General features: G+C 43.7%; 1 protein-coding gene across 1 annotated transcript in view; it reads right to left on the bottom strand.

Moving 5' to 3' along the window:
* WLS (Wnt ligand secretion mediator) overlaps positions 1-24,161 on the bottom strand; it is a 298,562-nt gene that overhangs the window by 121,953 nt on the left and 152,448 nt on the right. Inside the window, exons 5-6 of the mRNA XM_078668822.1 lie at positions 6,127-6,263; positions 641-809 (exon numbers count right to left, since the gene is read on the bottom strand). Of these exons, the coding sequence (XP_078524948.1) occupies positions 641-809; positions 6,127-6,263 (306 nt within the window). The remainder of the gene's footprint in view (positions 1-640; positions 810-6,126; positions 6,264-24,161) is intronic.

Below are 24,161 nucleotides of genomic sequence, written 5' to 3'. Positions count from 1 at the left end.
ATCAAAAGCAGGACTTTGTTAAATATTGGAAAGAATAATGGAACTCACTGCAGCACAATCGTACACTTCACTCAAACTTGATCCAGACCCATAACCCAGTCTGGAACAGGACCAATCCTAGAGGGCTGCACGGTTTCCTGAATTGTTAAAGAAGCATGTTGAGTTGCTCAATTTCTTCCGGTACTTAATACTCACAGTAGAAGTTACAGCCATGCTGCTTTTATGGTCTGTGTTTCACGATTTAAGATTGGATTAATGTGCTTAATTAACATTACCATTTGATACAATGAGTGGCACAAAGATCCCTCCGAGTACATTTAGGGTTACTCAGAAGGATATCGCAGCAAATTAATGCAACAATTATTCAGAACATAAAATGAAGCCTGGAAAACTCACCACAAAGTAATCATGTTGGTAACATATCAGAACACAACGACAGAGAAAAAGACACTGAAAAATACAGATAAACAAGAATTTGGTAAATAGAATACAGCAAGCTTTGGGAATAAATTAATTTGAGTGGTGCTTTTCCATGGTACAATATACATCAAGTACTCAAATCAATAATATTCCAGTCATCTATCTGTGAAACAATAAAAAGCCTTTGGAGCAATCCTTGTGCAACGTCAACAACACCCACCATCATATGCTCTCCACAAAAGATGATCCAAAAAGATAGGAGCATTGCATAGAATATCCCCTGCCTGATGTCTCCAAACAACAACATCCAGGTCCAGTTAAATCCAATGGAAAACCACTCAACGGGCAGATTAATAAATGTCATGGAGAATCCAAGTGCGAAGATAACTCTGCAGAGAAAACAAATATTTAGACAGAATCAATGAGCATTTATGGTTTTATCATAGTTGAATTTAGTTTGAAATTCACTTGCAGACTTAGATTATCTCGCAAAAATGTACTTCGAGCAGATTTCAATACAATTACCAAAAATTAACATGTATAAACTGTCATTGCATGGGAAACTTTGAGCACACAGATACTAATGATTGAGTGTTTCCTATTCATGTGCACAATGAATTTATAGTTATTGCACTAAGGCAATAAAGTTTTACGGGTGAAGGGCATGCGATGGAACAAGTACCTGGTTGAAACAATATAGGTGCAATTTCCGTAGGACCATGGAGTGTGTGGGACTTATGCCCTCCCCCCCCCAAAAAATAAAAAGGTAATTTCATTATTTAAGAAGCAAACTGTAGCTGCAGCTATAGGACACCATAATGTGGAGTAAATTTATCCTTTCACATGGCACATTCCCTCGAAAACCTTAGGTTTTTAAAAAAAAATCCTAGGCATGGCACAAGTAACTTGAGCCAGTGCGTTGCCAGTTGCAGATGCAACTTCAAATAAGAAAAGCACACGGGAGCAAGGCCATACCCATGGAGCTTCTCGACATAGGTACCAAAATTGTTCCACACCAACTTTGCTGCCATGGGCCAGTTCTGAAGTTGGGAAACATCCAACTTGACCAATACTCTAGTTAAAGTTCCTGCTTTATGAAGAAGAAACATGTTTTTGGGGTGAAGGAGTGGTAGAATTCTCCTTTCATACGAGGATAAACCTTGATATGGTTTCAAACGGGCAAAAATATATTTACCAAATTGGATCAAGCATTGGGGAAGCTATTCAAACTATTTTCTGGATATCAATGGCTGCTAGAAGGGAGTTTGAAGACTCAATGAGACTTCTCAAACACATCGAGATATACAAGAAAAAGAGGGTGCTTATATTGTTAGAGATTTTTGATTAATCAACGAATGTTCTATATGGAGAAACGCAAAGTGACAATTCAAACTTATCAAAAAATGAAATGCCTATTGATGAATACGGGATAAACTCTACAGAAACAGGAATGGATTTGCAATGCTCAAGATCAGTATCACAGAGTATCTGTGGCACTTAGTCAGTTCATAAGTGAAGTACAGTGCGGAGAACAAGGGTGAACAGCGATCTTTTCAAATGCCATAAAAAAAAGACAAATATTTATTTCATCCAGGTCCCGTGCCTTGTAATCTATCAAACATCAAGTTGGAAATCTGCACAGTAATTACAGATCAGAGCTTATGACCAAGGGTGGGAGCTCTCCTTACCACAGCGGCTCCTGTATGCGAGCATGCCAGGGGACCCCATTTTACCCTAGTTGTAGTGGACTTTTATAACCAAACAGTGGCTCTTGGAGTATTCTCCTTGCCCACACTAGGGATAAAGGTGGCCATATTAAGACACTATCATGCCCGAAGTACATAGTGTGGTACATACAACTGCCCCAAAAAGTATGGGGGCATTTAGCGCATACTCGACAAAAATCTTCACAGTAGTATTTAATCAAAAGCCTGAAAATGCTTTACCCACCACTGCCCTCATGCTCACAAAGAGCTGGACGAGAACAGGTATTCCATTGTCCAACAGAGCCTTCGTCTCTCCAACATTTCGAAACAAAAACAATTACAAGATCCTTTTATAGAGCCAAATCTAAACCAAAATGCACACACACAAAGCACCTCTCCCGCTCCAGAGCCTTATAGCCCATTATGAGCCTGCACGCAGTCTCCGGTCTTCGCAGACCGGGCTGTTAAAAGTCCCAAGAATATTTAAAGCTCGCATGGGAGGCAGATCTTTCAGATACCTTGCTCCCAAGCGCTGGAACAATCTGCCACTGGAACTTCGGTTGGAACCCTGCGAAGTCCAGTTTAGAAAAAAACTTAAAACGCACCTGTTTCAGTAGATAGCTTGGTTGGGAGGAGGGGGGGACAGCCACACCACTTGTCATAGCGCGGAGACACGCCAGTGGCGTAATCAGGCGCTTAATAAATGCCCAATAATAATAATAATAATAAAATGATGTACTGGTGTTGTAAAGATACATAAGGTATGCAGGGAAATCTGGTCAGAAACAAACTCAGAGAAACGGCAATAGTTACTGTATTTGTCACAGTTGAAGTAACGTTTTACTATTTTACGTAGCACTTTCAGTGAAAATGTCCATGCCGCCAAGTGTATTATTCAGATAGATTCAACGGTTGTCACATGTGTTTCCTTTTGAAATTAATGTGGACCTGATGGCCAGTACACCTCCAATAAGTTGGATGAACAAGTATACTGTTGATTAATACACCTCGACAGTAGAAACTATTTTGAACATTCTCCTTGCTTGGCCCCTTTTTTTGCTGAAGGTGCAGTACACCACACTGCGGTCATATTATACACACTTAAATAAGGAGAGATTGAGGTACATTTTATATGTGTCCTTGCCATCTTCAGACTTAGTGCCGTTAACTGCTCCTTAAACATATTAACCTATGAAATCTGCCTGGTGACTTGAATATGCGCTATGTGCTTTATAAGGTTCAACCAACCAACAGATATGGTATTTCCCTCTGTCCAGACGAACATCTTCCCACCATGGTCTCTGGTTATAACTATCTGCTTGGTGCTTTCATCTTGACAGCTCTATTAACTATATCCCATTTCTAACTACTTCAATAGAAATTCTAGCGCTGTAACGTAGTACTAACATAGCGTTAACATCTATATAAACCGTTGAGTAATTTGCCTAAACGATGAGGGTTGAAGCAGACTCCTCATCGTACGTGGATGCCTGGCTTTAACAAGTAATATGGGTTTACACTTGGCATGTTTATACATTTTTTAATAATCATCCATCTGATTTAACAATCCTATAGAAATCACTTGCTCAGAGGAATCTCAAACTCCGTGCCATTTACATGTGTAGCAAACTACAATCCCCATCATTACAGGGGGCTTGGTAGTGTTACCATCAAACTACAATTCCCATCATTAAGACGGTCTTCGGCACGTGTACTACCACGCCGGAGCTGACTCGGGACAACTAATACTACTGACGGAAGAGACGCGTAGTAATGTCTCTTCCAAGCGCTGCAAAAAAAAAAAAAACGAGATTATAATCTAGCTCCGCTGATATGGGTTAACCACATATCCCAAGATTCTCGGAAACCCGAAAAGTTCCGGTCACGTGGGCGGTTACATGACCACATTGCCGAAAAGCTAAATACAAACTACGGCAGTACACCTTCGCCCCCCCAGATTGCTCAGAGGGACGTCCGGTGTACCGACGGAGAGGTTGGTGCCTTTTTCGTACACGCGGAGGGTCCATACTCGCTTAGATATAGTACTGTCTTTTGAGATTACTACGAAAGGTCCTTGACACTGGCACAACTATGGAAAGTTTTCATGATAGTTATGCCACTTATAGCGGGTTTAAGTAGGCTTTGTTTTTGGCAGTGTTCACGTACCAGCGGCACCATTGATCAGTTATGGTGAACTTAAGGAGCATGCTATACTTTCTAAGCTTTATTGAAGCGCTTGCTTAAGATCGCGCTTTTAACAATAGCTTTATCAGATACCACTCGATATTATGGTGCACATGAGGATTGTTGAATTTCTTGGCATTTATAGAGCACTAGTGGCATCATTGTTTTTTCTTCTGTCAACACGGACAGCTAGGTGGACAATTGCGACCCTGTTTAAATGCCTGCTAAGATTGCGCTGTACCATGATGGTTCAATCAAACGTTGCCAGGCTACACTTGACATTATGGTGAGCAACGATGAATGGATATTTTAGTTTTCTAACATATTGAGAGATGAGAAGGGCGTGTGCAGATGATGTGAGCACTAAGGATTGTTTTCTACACCTACCATGATTCCTCAATGATATGCCTGTGATTGTCTAAATGTGAGTCTGTCTTGTTTGTTCTGTTTCTCACCAGAGCGATGCTCCACACACCTGAGCTGCAGCCAGGTGGGGTGAGGTAATTTCCTCCTACCAAATAGGTAAGTCGGGGTAATTTTGGCTAATGGAACTATTCTCCATATTCATTTTGAATTGATTTGCTAACGGCACTTTAGGGTTGAATAGCACACTAATGTTTCTTCTCTTTGTCTTTGTGGTTCTACGTGTGTTTTCCCTGCTTGGCGCACACTTGCTCTTCAGCTTTTGGAGAGGATTGAGCAAGACCTGCATATCATACAGGTGACATCTTTACTATTTTTGCAGTAGCTGTTCAATATCTGGTCCTGAAGAAGGCAGTGGCGTAATTCTAGCCACATCTGCCGAAACATGTCGACCCTACATGCAGACAGATATTTTGTCAAATCGGTCAGTTATTGATATTTTTAATATTGGGAGACTGGAGAGACTTCATTAAAATTGTTCATTCCTACTCTACTCAATTTTATAACACATTTTCTTTTTTCACTTCACATTCATGCACTGCAATCCAGTTACCCTAGTGTACTTATTATTCTTTAGGTTCCACCTTCATACACAATTTCTGTCTGCCACATAAAATATCTCGTGACAGACCATATTTTCTCCTGGGCAAGGAGAGCCCAGATGATGAATAGGGCGGTACCTAACGGGAACTGATGGGCACTTTTTTCCTAATTAAGGATTTTAGTGTGTTCTGTTAAAAACTTTGCACTTGTCACTTGTTAGTCTGCTTCAGTTCCGTCATATGCTTGGTTACACAGTAGAACCACACTTTTTCTTGATCCACAGACATAGTTTGTTGTGTATATGTAGACCTGAAGACAAAACCATCCTTACTCTGGTAGGGCGAGGTTTGCATTTTCTACCTCATACATAGGAGTAAATTCTGCAGGGGATTTCATGTTATCTTGCAAGATTTTTAATGACATACAGGAGGAAACTGAGAAAACTGCACAAAATAGGATGACAATTTTGAATGAAAAAAAAACATAAGCATAACTGTAAGCTTGCCGGAGAAAGAAGCAAAAGAAAGTTACATGACAGTCTATAATATCTGCATACAGTATTTTGGGGTCTAATCTCTGTTTGTCCCCTTTGTTAAAAAAAAAGTCCTACAGAGATCTGAGCAACAGGAAGTATACAACCTTTCAAAGAAAAGTAAACCTTTCTCCATTTAGCCAACCTTTCCAAGGTTGTCTGTCACAGAGGCAAACTACTCTGCCGCTCAACATATTGTCAGTTTTATGCCAGAGTCCATTACACATTTCTTCACATTTGATTCTAGTGCTAAAACAATACTACATTATGCACATTTTTGGATGCCATTTCCATAGAAAAGCTTCATATTTCACTTACTTTTCAAGTAGGACTGGAGCTCTAGTCATCATGGTGATTCGTCTCCAATACCAAACCATGATAATAATTATACTGGGAGTAAGAAATGTTTTCATGGCAAACCACACCTTTGTAAAACCTCCATTTTGAAAAATGGTCTGGAAGAAAAGAAAGAAAAAAAACTGTTTTACCAGGTGCTGCTGTCTTACACTTCCAGAAGAAACTCTGCGGGCATAGCCGCCAATGCTACAAGACACCATGCTGCCTAGATCGTTAAGATGTGTAATGCACATATGTAACAGCATACATGACCATCTAATGCTCAACTCTCAAGAGCGATGGTTTTTTAGACTCCAGTGTGGCAAACATAAAGTATGTTGGTGCAAGTGCAGTCAAATCTCAATAACTACAACTAAAAGGTACACTGGCAAAGCTAGCACCCAAGTGAGAATGTAGTTGCTTACCTGTAGGTGTAGTTTTGCAGTTTGAAGAATTTTCTGGATTCACATGCTGTGCATTATTCTGTCATTTAGTGGTTGAACTGGAATTTTCCATTCATCTGTAGTCCTCCCATTTTTAGGTCTCGCCTGAGCCAATGCGCTTGTGCATTGCTCCGGCGAGATTATAGTAAGCGGAAAAGAAAAGTCTACCAAAACGGCTGAGGATCGCATACAGTTAATGTGATCCATGCGCGTATACACCATCGCCAGCCACCATTTGTCTGTACCTCCGCATCAGACTTCAAAGGAATGCGCTCCCGCTCCCCCCCCAACCCACCCTCCCCTCCCCCCGCCACAGCAATGCCGAGAGCTTGTTTCTGGACGAAAGTGAAAGCCAACCGTGGAGTCCTTCATTTTATTGTGAAGTTTTTCTCTTCTGCACCACATTGTGAACCTTTTCCACTTTGCCACATAGCACTTTCGAGTGCTGGGTTTTCGTGCCTCCCGAAGAACCCTTAGGGTACTTTCTGGTAGTTTCAAGTGTGCAAAATCTAGGTCCTCAGGAGCCATGCCACCAGGCTCATGCTCTCTGGCTCTGGGTGCAGCACCTCCCCGTTCTGCATGGAGAGCAGGTCTTTCCTTTTGCCGAATCTGTGGGGTGCACACTGTCTCATCTCCATTATCTGCGAGTACATGTCTGTCTGGCCCACTTCGTCGCGACCAGTATCAGAGTCATGTTGCTCGCTCTGCATTTGCTCAGCACTCTGTGCATCAGTGGTATCGGGGGAAAAGCGTAAGCAAATGTCCCAGACCAATCTATCCATAGGGCATTCCCCAGGGATCCCTCCTCGGGCTGTCTGGATGCGAAGTTTTGGCATTTTGCATTCTGGCGTGTGGCAAAAGGTCCACTGATGGCGTTCCCCATCTGTCGAACAACCACCTTGTCTCTTGGGCATTGAGCTCCCATTCGTGGGATGCCGATGTCCGTCTGCTGAGCCAGTCTGCTTGTATGTTGTCCTTCCCTGGTAGGTGTATGGCCAGCAGGTCTATCCTGAGTGGGATGGCCCATCTCCATATCTCCTGCGCTAGCGATGAAAGCATGGTTGACTGTGTCCCACCCTGCTTGTTGATGTAGAACATCGCTGTGGTGTTGTCTGTTTGTAGCAATACCTTGTGCTTGTACAGTCTCGTCTGGAAAGCTTTCAGTGCAAGGAAGATTGTCTTCAATTCCAGGTAATTGATGTGCTTTGTCGCATCCGCGGGTGTCCAGAGACCTCTCACTTTGAGTTCCTCCATGTGAGGGATGAGTCTGTGGTGATGGTCACTGTTGGTGTTGGGGGCGTTAGAGGCTTTCCCCTTGTTATGTTCTCCATGTTCCACCATGTCATTTCCTTCTGCACTGAGTGCGTTACAACCACTAGATCCTCGCAACTACCTGTAGCTTGTGACCATTGCTCCTGTAGCCATTCTTGAATGGGTCTCATGTGGAGTCGTACATTTGGTACTAGGTGGATGCATGATGCCATCATGCCCATGATCTTGCTCGCAGTCCTCACTGTCCGAGCTTGCCCCTTCTGGTAGAGGCGAGTTTCCTTCACCAGCGCTCTCGCCCTCTTCTCGCTGGGGACCACCTTGCCCTGTAAGGTGTTGATCTGTGCTCCCAGGAAGATTTTCACTTGTTCCGGCTCCATTGATTATTTCTTCCAATGGATGGAGAACCCCAGGTTTATGAGTGTGGTCGTCACTGTGTGTGCGTCCCGCTTGCATTTCTGGTATGACTTTGCTTTCACTAGCCAGTCGTCCAGGTAAGGGTATACGTGTATTCCTTGCCTTCGTAGGTGCACTGCGACTGCTGCGAAGCACTTTGTGAAGACCCTTGGTGCTGACTTTAGTCCGAAGGCTAGTGTTATGAACTGGTAGTGGTTTTCTCCGATGGTGAACCTGAGCATATGCTTGTGCTTTCTGTTCATTGGGATGTGCAGGTAGGCGTCTTTGAGGTCTATCGTGACCATGAAATCCCCGATTTGCAACTGTGGGAGCACCTCTTGTAGGGAGGTCATTTTGAACTTTTGCGTTCTTATGAATTTGTTCAGGAACCTTAGGTCCAGAATGGGTCTCATTGTTTCGTCTACTTTTGGTACCAGGAAGTACGTTGAATATACCCCCTTGTTCCTTTCCCTGAAAGGGACCGGTTCTATGGCCTGCTTCTGCAGGAGCTCCTTTGCTTCTTCCTGAAGGCGCTCTAGCGGTTTGTTTGCTAGTGGTCTTTTTGGTTTTCTGCTTGTTGGCATCCCCTCCAACTCTATGCAGTATCCGAATTGGATGATGTTGAGAATCCACTTGTCTGATGTGATTTCTCTCCATTCTTGAAGGTAAAATCGTAATCTTCCTCCCACTGGTGTCATGTGGTCGTAGGTGTCTAGTTTGTGTAACACCTGATCCCTCCGTACCTGTTGCCCCCTGGGATCTTTCCTGTGGGCGGGCACACGGGGTTTTGCGAAGTCACTTAGAGGCGGGCTGCTGACCCCCTCTTTTATTCTGTCCACGTCCATTTCCTCTCCCTCGAAAGGACTGGCCTCTTGGCTGGTATTGCCAGGACTGCTTATGCTGACCCTGCTGTGCTTGTGAGTCTGTCTGGTGCGTTTGTTGGAAAACCTGGTGTGATGTACCCGGCTGGTTTCCACCTCTGCCTCCGGGCCTCCGTGACATGGCACCCCTTTTGCTACCTCTGAACTGCAATGCTCCCATGGATCTCGCAGTTTCGTTATCCTTTTTCAGTTGACTGAGCTTCTCATCAACTGTTGTTCCAAACAGTGTTTCGCCGTTGAACGGTGTGTTCACTTCTCGTTTAAAGCCTGAAACTCTGAGCCAGGCGTGTCTCCTCTCTGTGATGCCCATCATCATGAGCCTGCTGGAGGCGTCTGCCCCATCCAGGGCCGTCTTGAGGCAAGAATTTGCCGCGTTCTTCCCCTCCTCCACCAGTCTTTCGGCCTTTTGCTTGGCCTCCTGGGGCAGGTCTTTCACCAACTGACCCAGTTCCTCCATGATCTGGTACATGTGCCTGTTGATCAGGGTGTTGGAATTTGCCATGCGCCATTGTGTTGCGGCATTCCGTTCAATCCTTCTGCCCACCAGGTCCATCCTCTTGCTCTCCTTATCTGGGGGCGGCCCAGAAGTAGTGGGCACGTTAGCCCTCTTTCTTGCTGTGGCTGTGATGGAGTCTGCTGAGACCGTGCCCTGAATGTAGGGTGGGTCTTTTGAGGAATGTTTGTATTTTTTCTCCGTTCTGTGAGTGACCGCCTTCCATGTTGAGGGCTCCTTGAATGCTTCCCTTCCCTGGGCCAAGACACTGTCGAGCATGAGCAGGTACTGGCCCTTTGTTTGAGTGGGGAGCAATGTCTCCAGAAGGAAGTCCGCTTTCTGCTTCTCTTCGTCGAGCTTGAGCCTGAATGCTGCTGCGGCAGTTTTTATCACCGAGTTGTAGGCTCCGATGTCGTCCGGCGGCGAGGGCCTCGAGGGATATGAGTCGACCGCCTCCTCTGGGCTTAGGGTGTCGACCTCCAGATAATCCACCTCCAGTGAGTCGGAGGGAGCCGACCCAGCGTCCGTCCTGTTGTCCTCTTCCTCCTCATAGTCGTAACTATAGTAGGGACTCTCTTAGTTTTCCTGGACGTCGATCTCCTCGACGTCCGGTGCCTGTTCATAGGCGTCATCGTCTTCCTCCTCGACAACCTCCACCACCTGTGGCTTTGTCTTGTGGGGAATCGTGAAGGCCTTCATCTTGGCGTCGAATTCCTTCTTCCGCTGCAAGATATTTTCCATTTCGGCCTCGAGGCGCCTTTTCTTTTTCTCCATCTCGGCTGCGTGTTCCGCGTCGGATGGTTCGGCCGCCCTTTGCGGTGGTTGGCTCGGCGCCGAGCTGGTCTTCGGCGCCGAAGTTTGACGTCGAACCGTGTTTCGGCGTTGGTGCTTTAGGGTCCTTCTCCCTCGACGTCGATCGATCCTTTTCGGGTACGATTTTCGACGGCTTTTGCTGTTCAACAGCTCTCGGCGCCAGGGACTCCTTCTCAGAGGATCCGCTGGGCCTGGGTGTAGCTGCGGGCGCCGAAGATTTTGGCACCGGCGCTTGAGGCCTTGCCCTCGTTCTTTCGAGACTCAGGGTCTCTCGTGCTGTTAGGCCTTGACACCTTCGGGTTTAGTTTGCGCGATACAAGTTGCTTAATAATAATAATAATAATAATAATAATAATAATAATAATAATAAGGGGCCGTAGAGTCTCCTACCTTATCAGAAGTCTAGGTGTAATCGGTCTCTACGACCGTGTAGCTGATGTCTTCAGCGGCAGCGTTGTCCTCTTCCTCGGAAGACATCCCCAGCTCGTAAAGGGATGAGTCGGGGATTTTCCCTGCAGGGTGGCGTGCGCTACCCTCTGCCTCTCTCTCACACGAAGGATCTTCGGGGGTGAAGGCGGAGCAGGCGTTGCAGTCCTTGCTTTCGTGATCTACCGGTAGGCAAAGGTTGCAAACCGGGTGCTGGTCCTTCTGCGCGTACTTGTGGCGGCAGTTACGGCAGAACTTGAACGGCGTGTTGTCCATCTGAGCGCTCAGGGCCCCCCTGGTCGTGCGTTAGTCGACGGGCGTCGAAGTTCTCGAAGATTTCTCCTTCTTCTTCGATGGCCCTTGGTTGATGAAGTCTCCTGGAGTCTTCTGAGATGTTTTCCTTCCAATTTCTGTATTCTTCTTTCTCCAAAAATGTCTGGAGCCCAAACGGGAACGATCCAGACCCGACCGCGGAAAAAAAGAATCTGAAGATGGCGCCCATGCCGACGTCACCGGAAATACACCCAAGGAGGTGTGACGCCGACGCCCACCTGGGCTACGAAAAAAAAAAAAAAAGGACTACGAATCCGGACCCAACAACAACAATGCACAGCATAGTGAATCCAGAAAGATTCACGCTGCAAAACTCAGTCGTGCTTTTCACACAGACCCCTTTTTCCATTAAAAATTCCAATTGACGTCTGGAGTGGGTAAAAGATTAATATCCGCCGGAACTTAGTAGGAAGAGATTCCTATGTATTCGTTTTTGGTTTAGTCAACGTTGAAGGATACAGTGTTCCAAAATATTATGCGCCTAATCTTTATTTCCTCGAAACTTGATCTGCAACAAAACTTTCTTTCAGTAAAATGGGAGAAAGTGAAGACGAAAGAGAGAGAGAGAGAGCTAGAATAGCAGCTCAACTTTTAGCGGATGACACAAGTCTCCGAGATGAAGACCCGAATGCTATAATCATTCCGGTAAACGTAAGAAGAACTATAATTATTAAACTTATAGAAAATGGACTATCACCCAGAGGTGGTACAGTCATATTTGTGGTAGAGGCCCATGAATATCTGCAGACAGAGGTATTCTATTCATGTATACATTTTCCAGCAGCACCCGCTGTGACACAGATTTTACATAATTACAAAATAGGGGAACCTCCAGAGGAATACGCTCCTTTCGAGGACGTTGAAATTCCACTTACATACCAAGAGCACCTGCTCTGGTTTAATGGTGCCCTAAAACATCAAAATCACATCACCAGGCTCGGTCCACTAGGTAGACCAGGAGCCACACGGCCGGTTCTAGCCAGCTACACACCACATTCCGACATTGGAAAAATGTCAAGCAAAGAACTCTTAGTTAAACTAAAAGAATTAACGAAGGCATATAGAGAATTAGTTCAATTGGCAATTGATGATATAACATACCCGCAGAAACTGAAAGAAACAGATATAGCAGAACAACCTTTTGAACTTGCCAGAATCATAGCAAAATCCTATGAAGAACTAGGTAGAGATAGTTTGGGTGGGAAACCACTAAAACCACAACTAATTGAAAATCCTGAAAAAATTTAAGAATAATCTCAACACTCCAAAAAAGAGAAAAACGGTTTCAGTCCAGAGGAAGGTCTCCTCAACGAAGAGATAGATCTCCAGAACGAGGAAGCAAGTCTCTCCAGAGGGAGCCCTCTGAGAAAAGATACAACCTTAGAGATAGGGATAAATTGAGAAAACCTGACAGATCAAGATATTGATACACGTCCCTCAATCTATTAAGACTTCCTCACAGAAATCGGAGAGAAGAGGACGGTCAGAACACAAGGAAGAGCACGTCAAGTCCAAAGACAAGGAACCTGCTCATCAAAGTAAAAAATTACAATTTCCTAAAAAGAAGGTAGCCAGTATTAAAATAAAAACATGCCGAGGATTCTGAGGACACAACTGAAAAACGGAGAGTGGGCCCAGACAATGCTAGACAGCGCAGCAGAAGTAACCATAGCTCGCAAGATCCTGATTAATCTTCTGGAGACAATGGACACAAATGAACACATTCAAGTGGAAACTGCAGACACCAGAGTTAGCAAACCCCATAAATTATATGAAATAACATTACGTATAGAGGGGGACAAGACTAGGAAAATAAGGGGTCTTTTGGGATAACCTTTCGAAAGGCTATGACATCCTTCTAGCTGAGAATGACTGGCCACCAGAGTTTGTCAGGGAGTGCCCTCATGGCGAAGAAATGATTATGCCTGCCTTCTCAAATCAAATTCCAATTCATAAAAAATACACATTTGCAAGAAAATGGGCAGTAGCCCAAGCCCCTGCATTATATAAAAATCATGTAAGATGGGATGAGGATTCTCCTCACCATAAAATACAGTTAAAAAAAATCAACCTACTGCCCAAAGGCAGTATCCTGTTAAGCAAGAAGCTAAAAAGCAAGTCAGGGAGATCTTAGATCAACTTGAATATCTGGGAGTGATTGAAACATGCACCTCACAAATGAACAATCCTTTGTTTCCTGTCTCCAAGCCAGACAATTCATATCATCTAGTTTTGGACTACAGACACCTAAACTCTTACTGTAAAACATTTGCAGTACAAAACTCACACAGTGCAGCACTAATGAATAACATTGTGCACAAAAAATATAAAACAACATTAGATATCTCAAATGGTTTCTTTTGTCAAAACATTGCACCTGAAAGCAGGTATTTGACCGCTTTCTCAACAATGGGAGCGCAAAAACAATTCTGTCGACTCCCACAGGGATTCAAGAATAGCCCAGGATTATTCTCAGCAAGGGTAACAGATTTACTACAAATGTATGATAATGCCTCATCATCATATGTCGATGACATCTATCTTACAGACGACGAACTGGAGACACACTTGAAAAGAGTGAACACCATAATACTTGGGTTCGCAGCTGAAGGGTATAAATTCAACTTTAAGAAGTCACGAATTGCCCATCTAACTGTCCTGTTTTTAGGATATGAATTATCAAGTGAAGGCAAAAGCCTAGCAGACAACTTCTTAGAGAAATGTGCAGTACTCCAAGAACCAAAAACGCTGAAGAATTTACAATCAATACTAGGTTTCCTGAATTTCAGAAGAACATACATTCTAAATTATACAGAGAGGGTTAACCTCTCTACGAATTAATAAAACCCAATTTCAAACCAATTAATTGGACTCCGATACATACAGAGATATTAGGATCATTACAAACAGACATGTTAACTAAAACAAAACTGCAAACACTCGCAAATGAACGCAACCTTGTAATCAGAGTCATCCCAGGAAGATGCGGATTCATGTACCTGACCTCTAATGAGGGAGAAACGGTACCAATAGCTTACAAATCACACTTGTACACACAAGCTGAAATGAAATTCAGTTCTATTGAAAAAATTCTAACAGCGGTTCAAACTGCTGTAGCAAAAGAAAGAGCCCTAGCCCAAGGCAAGAGTATATTTGTTTTAACAGCAGTATCAGCCATCGAGGCAGTGACAAGATCACACATTCCAAATGCTGTGGCATTAGATCCAAAATGGATACAATGGGAAAATTCTCTTGCTGCAGAAGACGTGAAACACGATTTTGATCCAAAAATGAAAGGACTAGAAGATCTAGAATACGAAAGGGAATGTCCTCTGTCAATCGAAATTCTGCCTCTCGAACAATACAGCTACGTAATATACGCGGACCGTTTTGCACAACACTACGTTGTGGATAAGAAGTCCTACAATGCAGCGTGCGCGATTGTTAAAGGTCGCTGGTGCTTAGGTAAATTCAGACCGATAATCACCAAAACTGAATCACTCAGAAACTGTACAGCTCAGCGAGCTGAACTAAGATCTTTAAAGATGGCGCTTGAAAATGCCGATCACCAATTCCCCACACTATTAGTGTGAGATCGCATTACTGCGTCAAGTCTTACAATAATGACATGCATCAAAAACGGTTACAAAGATGAGACTAGTGCCACAATAAAGCATAAAAAACTTTGGGAACAAGTAGTTTTTACAGAAAAAACTACAAAAGACTCACGTGATACATAAACTGAGTCATCAACGTGATGGCGTTCACGTTGCAGGGAATCCTTTGGCTAACAGAGCCACAGCGGCAGCGGTCAAACCGGCTTCCGTAGCTACAAAAAAAAGTGTACTAAAAAACAAATAGACGGTGAAACGCTACTAGCAGTAAAAGCCTCAATGAAAGGCAACTATGTGGCGTTACCTCTAAATTATCCACTCGGAAATAAATACATAATTGATGCAAACTCCGTTCCTTTTGCTCAAATCCCTGGAGTGGGGGATAGAGTAATTCCAAACACAAACCGGAGGGCTTACTTGATTCAAGAAGCACATATGGGACAGGGTCTGAGGCACCAAGAGATCTTGAAATCTGTAATAGAATTAGAATCACAATACTGGTGGCCAGGGATGAACGTGCAAATTTACGAATTGTCAGAACTGCAATAGAGATTGCAGTGGTGAACCAAATGAGACACCAGCCCAGATACCTTTATTAGAAAGCACTAGGTGATCTATACGCAAAAATCCAGAAGGAAAAAGGCGATCCCATAATTATTAAGACGAGATTCATTTAGATGTAGGCCCAAGCGCTCGGCTGACGCCAGAACGGTTATAAAAGATTTGCGAGTCTTTATCGGCACATACGCAATTGGCATGCTACATTCTGACCAGAGTCCTGCGTTTAGCTCTCGAGCTTACAAAGAGGCTATGACCAGCATGGGCATTGCATTGCGGTACTCTTCTCCCTTCCATCCTGAGGGAAATGCGGTAGTGGAAAGAAAAAACTGTGACATAAAGCAATCTATAACGGCGAGGGTATTAGGTTCGGGTGATGGGTGGGTCAAACATCTAACAAGTGTCCAAAGTAGTCTTAACAATCTGCCAAGAAATTCTCTAAAGTGTATCACTCCATACGAACTTTTGTTCGGCACTAGAAAGAAAATCCAGGACTTAGATTGTCAGACTTCAGTGGTAAAAGAAAACGCCTTTGATATCAAAGATCGTTTGGCTGTTTTACAGGACTTAAATGAAACAAGAAGAAGTCTAAGTAACAAAGTTAAAGCCACCAACCACTGAAGAGAAACCACCTGTCCCAGCAAGACCTGTCTGGATTCCAAAGATTGGGGATCTAGTCAGAGAGAAGATCGCGGTGAAGAAGGAATTTGGGCCTTCTTACAGAAAAGCAGTACCTGTCAGCGGAACAAGATCAGTAGTACTACCCCCCCTTGCTGGTAAAAAGGAGAACAGAGTTGAATCCATCGACCTGGTAAAACCACAATCATGTGGCCAATAATAAGTAGTAGGCCCAGTGGACTCCCAAGAAGTAGCAGAAGACCAAACCTTGCTACAATCCAAGAGGTTCAAACTGAGAGACTAATCACTTTTGATAAACCTGCAGTGAATAAAAAAAAAGGACTATGCAACAAAGCCATGGAACTTGTGCCTCTTGAAACCCAAATTGCAACAGTTCGTCAGGAAACACCGTCTACAGCGATGTAGCCTCAGACTATGCTAATGAAACAAAGAAAAATCCAAAGACTAAAGAAAATCTGGAAGCAATTCCAATAATTGACAGTACTGCATCTGGCTACTTCACCAATTTCGATGACTTTTCCGATGATCCAAGTGAACATGAAGAAACGCCAGCAACAAAAACTTTCAAAGAAAAAGTAACTGAACTCTTTCATCAACTAAAAGAAACATATCTGATTTCACCATGGATTGAATTTTGGATTGTGTTGGGTGTACTTTTCCTCCTGCTTTGGCTCATCATGGTCTTATGTTTGGGTAGATTTATAGATGGAAAATATAGTACAATGGACACAGCAAGTCAGATCATCAACTTGGTCCTAAAGCCTCACAGATCCACTCACATCGAGAAAAGAGAACTGTCATCAGTGAACATCACAGTCAATCCAATACCCGGTGGGGTAGCATGGGACAAAACGGATTATGAAATCTATGGCCCGATTGAGCTCTTGAAATATCCACATCAATTCAAGGTTTCCTTAAGTGACTTTGTGACACCAAGTACTTTCTCTGATGATTGGGACTTTGAAAATATTAATAATATGATGTCAGATTTAGTAATGTCAGCCAAAATCACAGAACTTATATTTTTGGAGACACTAGAGACAATATTTTACCTCAGCCTCTAGCACATGTACAGTATTTTGTAAATATGTGATGAAATGGTCTCGCCCTTCTTTTCTGTATTAAGAGCCATTTCATGAATGTAGTTTTCGCAATTCATTCAGCCAATATTCATATATGCATTATCTGAATGATACCACTGCTTGAAAAACGTACAGTATAAATGCTCATTTTCGTGTATATACCATACAGCATTTCAAATGCAATCTATGTATTTTGGGGTGGGTTGGAAAACACACATGCATCGTTATATGTTTAGTATTGCTTAGTATTTAGTAATGATGGACATTAACACGTGGAGTGGGTGTTGTGAATGTATTTAGGACCCTAATTAAATATTCCCCATTCATGCCCTTATGTGGTTATAACAAAACATATCCTTATAAAGGCATAAGAATCATTTCCATATTTAGTCATAGCCATTGCAGTCCAAATACGGCAAGGCTACTCCCATAGACTCCTAGAAAGTACAACGCGTTCTTTAAACAAACCAAGCCTCCAGCAGCCCGGGAATTCCCCCTGCTTTTGTTTTGATTTGCACAAGAACTCCTGGAGTCCAGAAAGAACTGTAAGTTCTTAGTGACGTCTTATGTCCAACCTTACTTAAAACCCGGCACCTTCCAGGTATAAATATACCAGCGTTGCCTTAAGCAAACACACGGTGGTTTGGAGCAGAGCGGCTATCTACTTACCCGACGCCCAGCTGATGCGAGTGCCGGACGAAGCCGACCCTCCCATTGACGCACTGAGAGAGACGCTGTCTTTTCTCCTGCCGAGAAATCCAGCTCCGGTGTTTCCAGTCAACCTTGCGGGTTGCTGGGAGATCGAGTCCTGAGAGAGAGATACAAGACCTCCTTCATTCTAGAACCAAGGTACGGAGCTGATTAAAACCTTAAGAGAATTCTTGACTCAGATTCTTGGCAAACACCAACTTAACCTTCAACTTACTTACTCCTTCCCACGTATTAGACTTAGGTCAGGTACACCGGGGTAGGCGTATCTTAGAAGCACCAGTTGAGTACGTTTAGTCAAGGATTTTATGTATGTATATATTTTATCCGTTTTAAAGTATCATATGGCTCAGAAACCATATAAATGCTTTTACAGTATTATTTCATAATACTACTTTTACTGTATGCACTTTACTTCATGATAAGTATTGCAAGTGTGGCAACTCACTTCTCTTGCATGAGAAAGAGGACTGCTCAATAAATAACACCTTTTATTGAAAACGCCAGTCTCTCTATGTCTCTGCACTGGTGAAATTAAGCATGCACGATTGACTGAGTGAAATAGCGGTCTATTGTTTTCACACGACTCTAGAGATATACTCTTTATTCTGAGGGAGCAAAGTTGTCATGTTTATGCGGTTGTCAGAAACTAATCCCTTCTTGTCTAATTGGGAAAGTTAACTCCTTCCTGAACATTCGAGAAAGTTTCTAGTGACTAGCTGGCAAACCTAATTAAATCTAACATAGTCATTAGAGACCTAGATGACCTCAGTCCTACGTCTAAACTGCGGTTTATGTTATTCCAATGCGCAGAGCCTATTGGGAATATAGGAACTACACTACAAACTAAAAGCCAGCTTTCATTTAAACATCGCAGGTTTCATTATTTTAATTTGGAGAACTACAAGCCTGCTTTCATTTTAACATCTCCGGTTTCATTATTTTAATTTGGAAAGGCTGCCGCTGTGTGTTACAGGTTGAATTGAATTTGCTCCTGGGTTGCATGTAGAGCGGTGCTCCCCCTCTGCCCTCCCTGCACACACACACCGCATTATCACGGGGTTGCAGGCGGGCTTGTGTGTGTCTGCTTCCTCTCAGAGAGTGGCTTAGGAACTCCCTTGGGCTCAGTGCAGCCGCGCGCCCTCAATGACTAAGTTTTCATACCTGCCAACTACTTCCAACCCTGTTGAGAAACATCCGCGAAGCGGGTGCAGGGCACTCGCACCTTTGTTTATTGGGTTCACTTGCAGCTCGGCTGCATGTTAACATGTGTGCGTTTGCGTCAACGTGGGTCTTGCATGTGGCAAGAGTAGACTGGTGGTGGTGGGGGGATGAGATTTTACAGGTTTACATGCTGTGGCACTTTTGTAAACTTTGTTTGCACTGTTTTCTGAAAGCTACAATGTTATTACGTTCAGTTGTGTGGGCAACACAAAAAAAGTGATCACAATGAAAACATGAATAACGGAAAGAGCTGGAAGTGTTACGCCAATAGTAAGTGCAGAGTCCGTAATCCAGAAGGGATCAAAGTATTGATAGAAGTGTGGTAAATAAATAAATAATACCCTATTTTTGACTAGACTTATAGCATAACGGATAGCTCAATAAAATAAGAGTCAAGATTCGAGGTAGTAGGAGTTTCTGCAGGTTTATTACAGCATAAGGACAGGATCAGGACAACCTGCATGGGAATAGGACAATAAGGCCCGGCAGCTGCCGGGGCTGGGTCTGGGATGAGCGCGCTAACATTCAATAACAAAACATTGATTTATATACATAGCGCAAACACATAGCATTACATTACAGTAGGCGTAGCAGTGGGTGGAGCAGAAGGCGTGACGCGTAGCAGTCGCGAGAGATAACAGTAAAAAGAGGTGTAACTGGGCGTATACATAGACATGTGGTGCAAACGTAACAGAATATGTCATGAATGGGCGGAAACTTTGGAGGGGGCTACCTAAGGAGCCGGGACCTCTAACCTAATGGTGCGCGAAAACTGGCAATGACGTGTTACTAGGAGAAGCTGGGGGCTATGAACTCTGTGCTAGGAGCAGAGACTAGAGTCTGAAGGGTCGGAGCGACATGTACCTAAACCCTATCTGGTATCTGATGTTTAGGGAACATGTTGATATAAACTAGAAGTCATGAGGGGAAAAGCTAACTTGATTCTAAGACTGGACCATGCATTATTCTACATGTAGTGCGTGATGAAGAATACTAAATGACCATTAAATACAGTATTTCTCTAATGTGGAGCCGAATAGGCTAGACAATGACGGAAACTATTGATGCAGTTCAGTAGCTTAGGAATGCAGGGGAGGAGGACTGAACTGATAACTGGAACTATAACATACTTTTGGCAGACTCAGAGGCAGAGCCAAGCTGCACCGGGCACTGCGAGGCAGGAAGTGAGTGAAGGGTCGAGGATACAGGTGGGGGCTGTATCGCTCCTTAGCGAGGCTTCAGGAGACAGGAGCTGAATCCAGGGTCCGGGCCCTTTTGAGGCCTGGAAACGGGGATTTTATAATGGAATAACGTGCATACTGAGAAACGTGGCAACATTACTTTACATAAGCCTGATATTCGTAGTATTCACGAAGACTGGAAAATAGCATACTAGAGGTGGACACAACTGGGATTGCGTCATTAATCAGACATGGGGAATAACATATGCATATTGGTCATGCACACATAACATATGATGGATGAAGCGTAGGGACACAGAACATGGCAAAATTTACTTTTCCACATTCCCTCCTTGTCACTACGTTTCCATCAGGAAACATCAATTTTCATGATACCATCTATCATTTCATACAGTATCATTTGCTCGTCTCGAATTGTCTTGGAACGGGATTTAGAACGGGGCTTGGGACTAGGAATACAAGAGGTAGCACACATGCCGCAAATCGCAGGGCCACATTGTATACAGAGGCAGCAGCTTAATATGATCGCTACTGCGATACCTAGAAGGGACAGGACTTTCCATCCCCATGCGGAAATTACATTCCAGAACCAACCGGACCATGTCCAGGTGCCTGGATCTTGATGTAACAGATGGGCAATCTTATGGAGTCTGGTTATAGCTGAATAAACAGACGGCGCGTTATTTGGAATGAAAATGCAGCAACTAGATCCGATGACTCTACAGGCCCCGCCCCTATCGGCCAGTATGACGTCAAGGACGAGACGATTTTGCAAAACGACAAATCTCATAGCAGATTGCTCTTCGGTTAAATTACCTAGAGCGGAGGCAGTCTCATCTACTACTGCTTCAAGGGTTCTTGTTAACCTACGGATTAGCTTACTGTTTACAACTGTGCCTAAATAAGGGAACACACCTTTATCAATATCAATGAATTGCTCTGCAGCAGTTTCAGTATAATCGACAATCGGGAGATTTCTCTTGTGTCTGGTATGTACTAGGAAGGAATTCCTATGATAGTCAGGTGGGGCTAGGAAAACAGGTGGCAGTAGGAAAGCAATGTAACAGGTTCCCTCCCAATCGAGGGGCAGACGGACATATGCAGTTTGACCACAAATAAAATAAGAATGACGTGAAGCTTTGAAAATAGATTTCCCACTGTCACTATACTTGATAACAGTAGTACATTCACTATGACCTATGTGTACAGAACCATAACTACGGACACATAATTCGCCTTTGACTGGTAGTACTGAAATAGCAGGTAAGTCTGGAGTAGTATCAGACTGAACATTCAGGACCATGAAATTCGACGAATAATTACCTAAATTATAACCTTCATTTTCTAGATCTAAACCTGTTCTGTGGGGGAGACCTTGCTTGTCTGGAAAACATGTACTGTTAAGAAAAGACATATCTGTTGAGGATGACGTTAACGTGGACCATGCTCCACACGAACCATTATGTGAGAATGGATAAGGAAACAGTGGCAGAACTCCCTTCGGTGTCTGGAAAGGGGGGAGTCGACCACACACCCAACAATTAGTGGCATTGCTGGTCTGGTGTGAATGATGTAACATACGGATGAATGTGTTGTTGCGCATAGCGAGGCGGTAAGAATATTCGTGAGGAGGCAGATCACTAAACGTGTGCTCTACTGTAGCATTAGTAGACATATTTACATGAGGAACTGGAAAACACAGGAAAAGTGCGTAGCTGGTGCAAGAAATCATTATGCTGAGAAACAATATGAAACTCAGAAAAACGATACATTGAAGTGAACTTCGACTGACTCTCTCACTATGGGGGTCTATTTTATACATGTCAGAAACAATTTAACCGTTTCACCTAGGGGAGGACTTATACAATCAAACTGACTGACTTATTTTACTAGACCTGAGCTTCAACTTATACTCCTGTTGCGGGGTTTTCTCTAACAAAGGAGGGGTTGTAATAATGTCTTGTGCGGGACAGTCCTTTAAAACAATGTTCTGGCAGTCCTTTGAATCCTGGAAATCCTTGGAAATGTTTTTGGAGACTGATTTCAATGGATTGAAAAGTTTTACATGAGAAAGGTGGACCCACCCCTTCCTGCCTTCCAACTTGACGGCAGTTCGGGTGGTCAAGAGGACCTGGCGTGGCTCTTTCCAACGTGGTTCCAGCGGACTTGATCTGTCAAAATTTCTGATCATCACAAGGGAGCCTGGAACGATCTCGTGCGGTGCCACCTCGGTATTGTCTGGAAATGCGGCGGCAACCTGTGAACGACATGAGTTGAGGGCAGACATCAAGGAAGCTAGGTAATCTGTCAGCATATTACATGAAACATCGGTAATACTTCGGGGTCTAGGAGTACCCCACATGTTAGGGGGGCGGCCGAATACGACCTCGTACGGGGACAGACCTGATCTGGAATGTGCGACCATGCGCATATAAAATAAAGCGACTGGCAGAGCTATTAACCAGTCCACACCTTTGTCCTTACAGACTTTTGCAATGCGGATTTTCAGAGTCTGATTATGCCTTTCGACTAGTCCAGCTGCTTCTGGATGGCGTACACAATGAAACTTCCACTGGTACCCCAACAACAGGGAAACGTGTTTCATGAGTTCAGATGAGAATGGCTGGCCGTTATCAGAATATACGACTCTAGGGAGTCCGTATCTAGGGAAAAATTCACGAACCAACTGCTTGGCAGTGGTCGCGGCTGTGTAATCTGGGACTGGATATGCTTCTGTCCACCTGGACAAAGCGCATACAACTACAAGGACATACTTGAAACCTCGACATCGCTCCATCTGAATATAATCCATCTGGAGGACCTCAAAAGGGTGGTCAGGGGGTTGGAAACCACCTTGTTCCACCGGGACACTTTTACCTGGATTAAACTGACAACATATCATACAGGTACGGACTTTCTGCTTGGCTGCAGCTCGTAAATGCTTGTTGAACCAAATGTTCTGGATACTGTCTAACATAGCTTTTTCTCCTAAATGGGCTGGACTATGTGCGGTATTGATAATGACTTGAACCATAGAATCGGGGAGAAACCATGTGGCTCTACCCTTCGTTAACCATCCTTGATCTGTCTGGACCCCTCCTTGTTCAGACCATTTCTTGATTTCATCGGGGGTAGCATGTAACTGTATATCTACGACATCTTGAGTAGGGTCCTTAACTGTCATGCATGTAATCGGATCTGAAGTATGTGTCTGATTAACTGGAATGTCTGGAGTCTGTGCTGTAAGCTTGGCTGTGCGGTCTGCTAGATCATTACCTTGGGAAATAATGTCAGTGACTTTCGTATGTGCTTTGCATTTCATGATAGCAATAGATGTCGGTAAATGTATGGCATCTAACAGGGCTTGAATAAGGAGACCATGCTGAATCTTGGTTCCATGAGAAGTCATGAAACCTCTCTCCTGCCAGAGCACTCCGAAGTCGTGTACAACTCCGAATGCGTAACGTGAATCTGTGTAAACATTAACTTTCAGGTTCTTGGCATGTATACAGGCTTGTGTCAGAGCGACTAGCTCTGCTGCTTGAGCGGACAGGGTGTCAATACGGTGTGTCTGGATAACTTCAGTGTCAGTAGTCACTGCATACGCGGCGACTAGTTCTCCTGTACTAGTTCTCATACATGAACCATCTACATAAAGTGTCAGGTCAGGATCTGGTAACGGAATGTCTGTCAGGTCTTGTCTTGGCTTTGTCGTAATGTTAACTACTTCCACACAGTCATGTGGGTCTGGATTTGAATTAACTGATGGTAACAGTGTAGCAGGATTCAGAACGTTGCAGCGTCTGATTTCTATGTGTGGCTGGAACAGTGTCAATTCATAACCTGTTCAACGTGCAATTGTCAAGTGCTGAGTTTGTGTTCGGTTTAAAAGAACTTCTACTGAATGTGGGACTTGTACTGTCAAGGAATGTCCTA

The sequence above is a fragment of the Lissotriton helveticus genome, chromosome 1_2 (genome assembly GCF_964261635.1).
Source record: "Lissotriton helveticus chromosome 1_2, aLisHel1.1, whole genome shotgun sequence".
In the NCBI taxonomy this organism is placed as follows: domain Eukaryota; kingdom Metazoa; phylum Chordata; class Amphibia; order Caudata; family Salamandridae; genus Lissotriton; species Lissotriton helveticus.
This window is presented reverse-complemented; position numbering and strand designations above follow the sequence as displayed.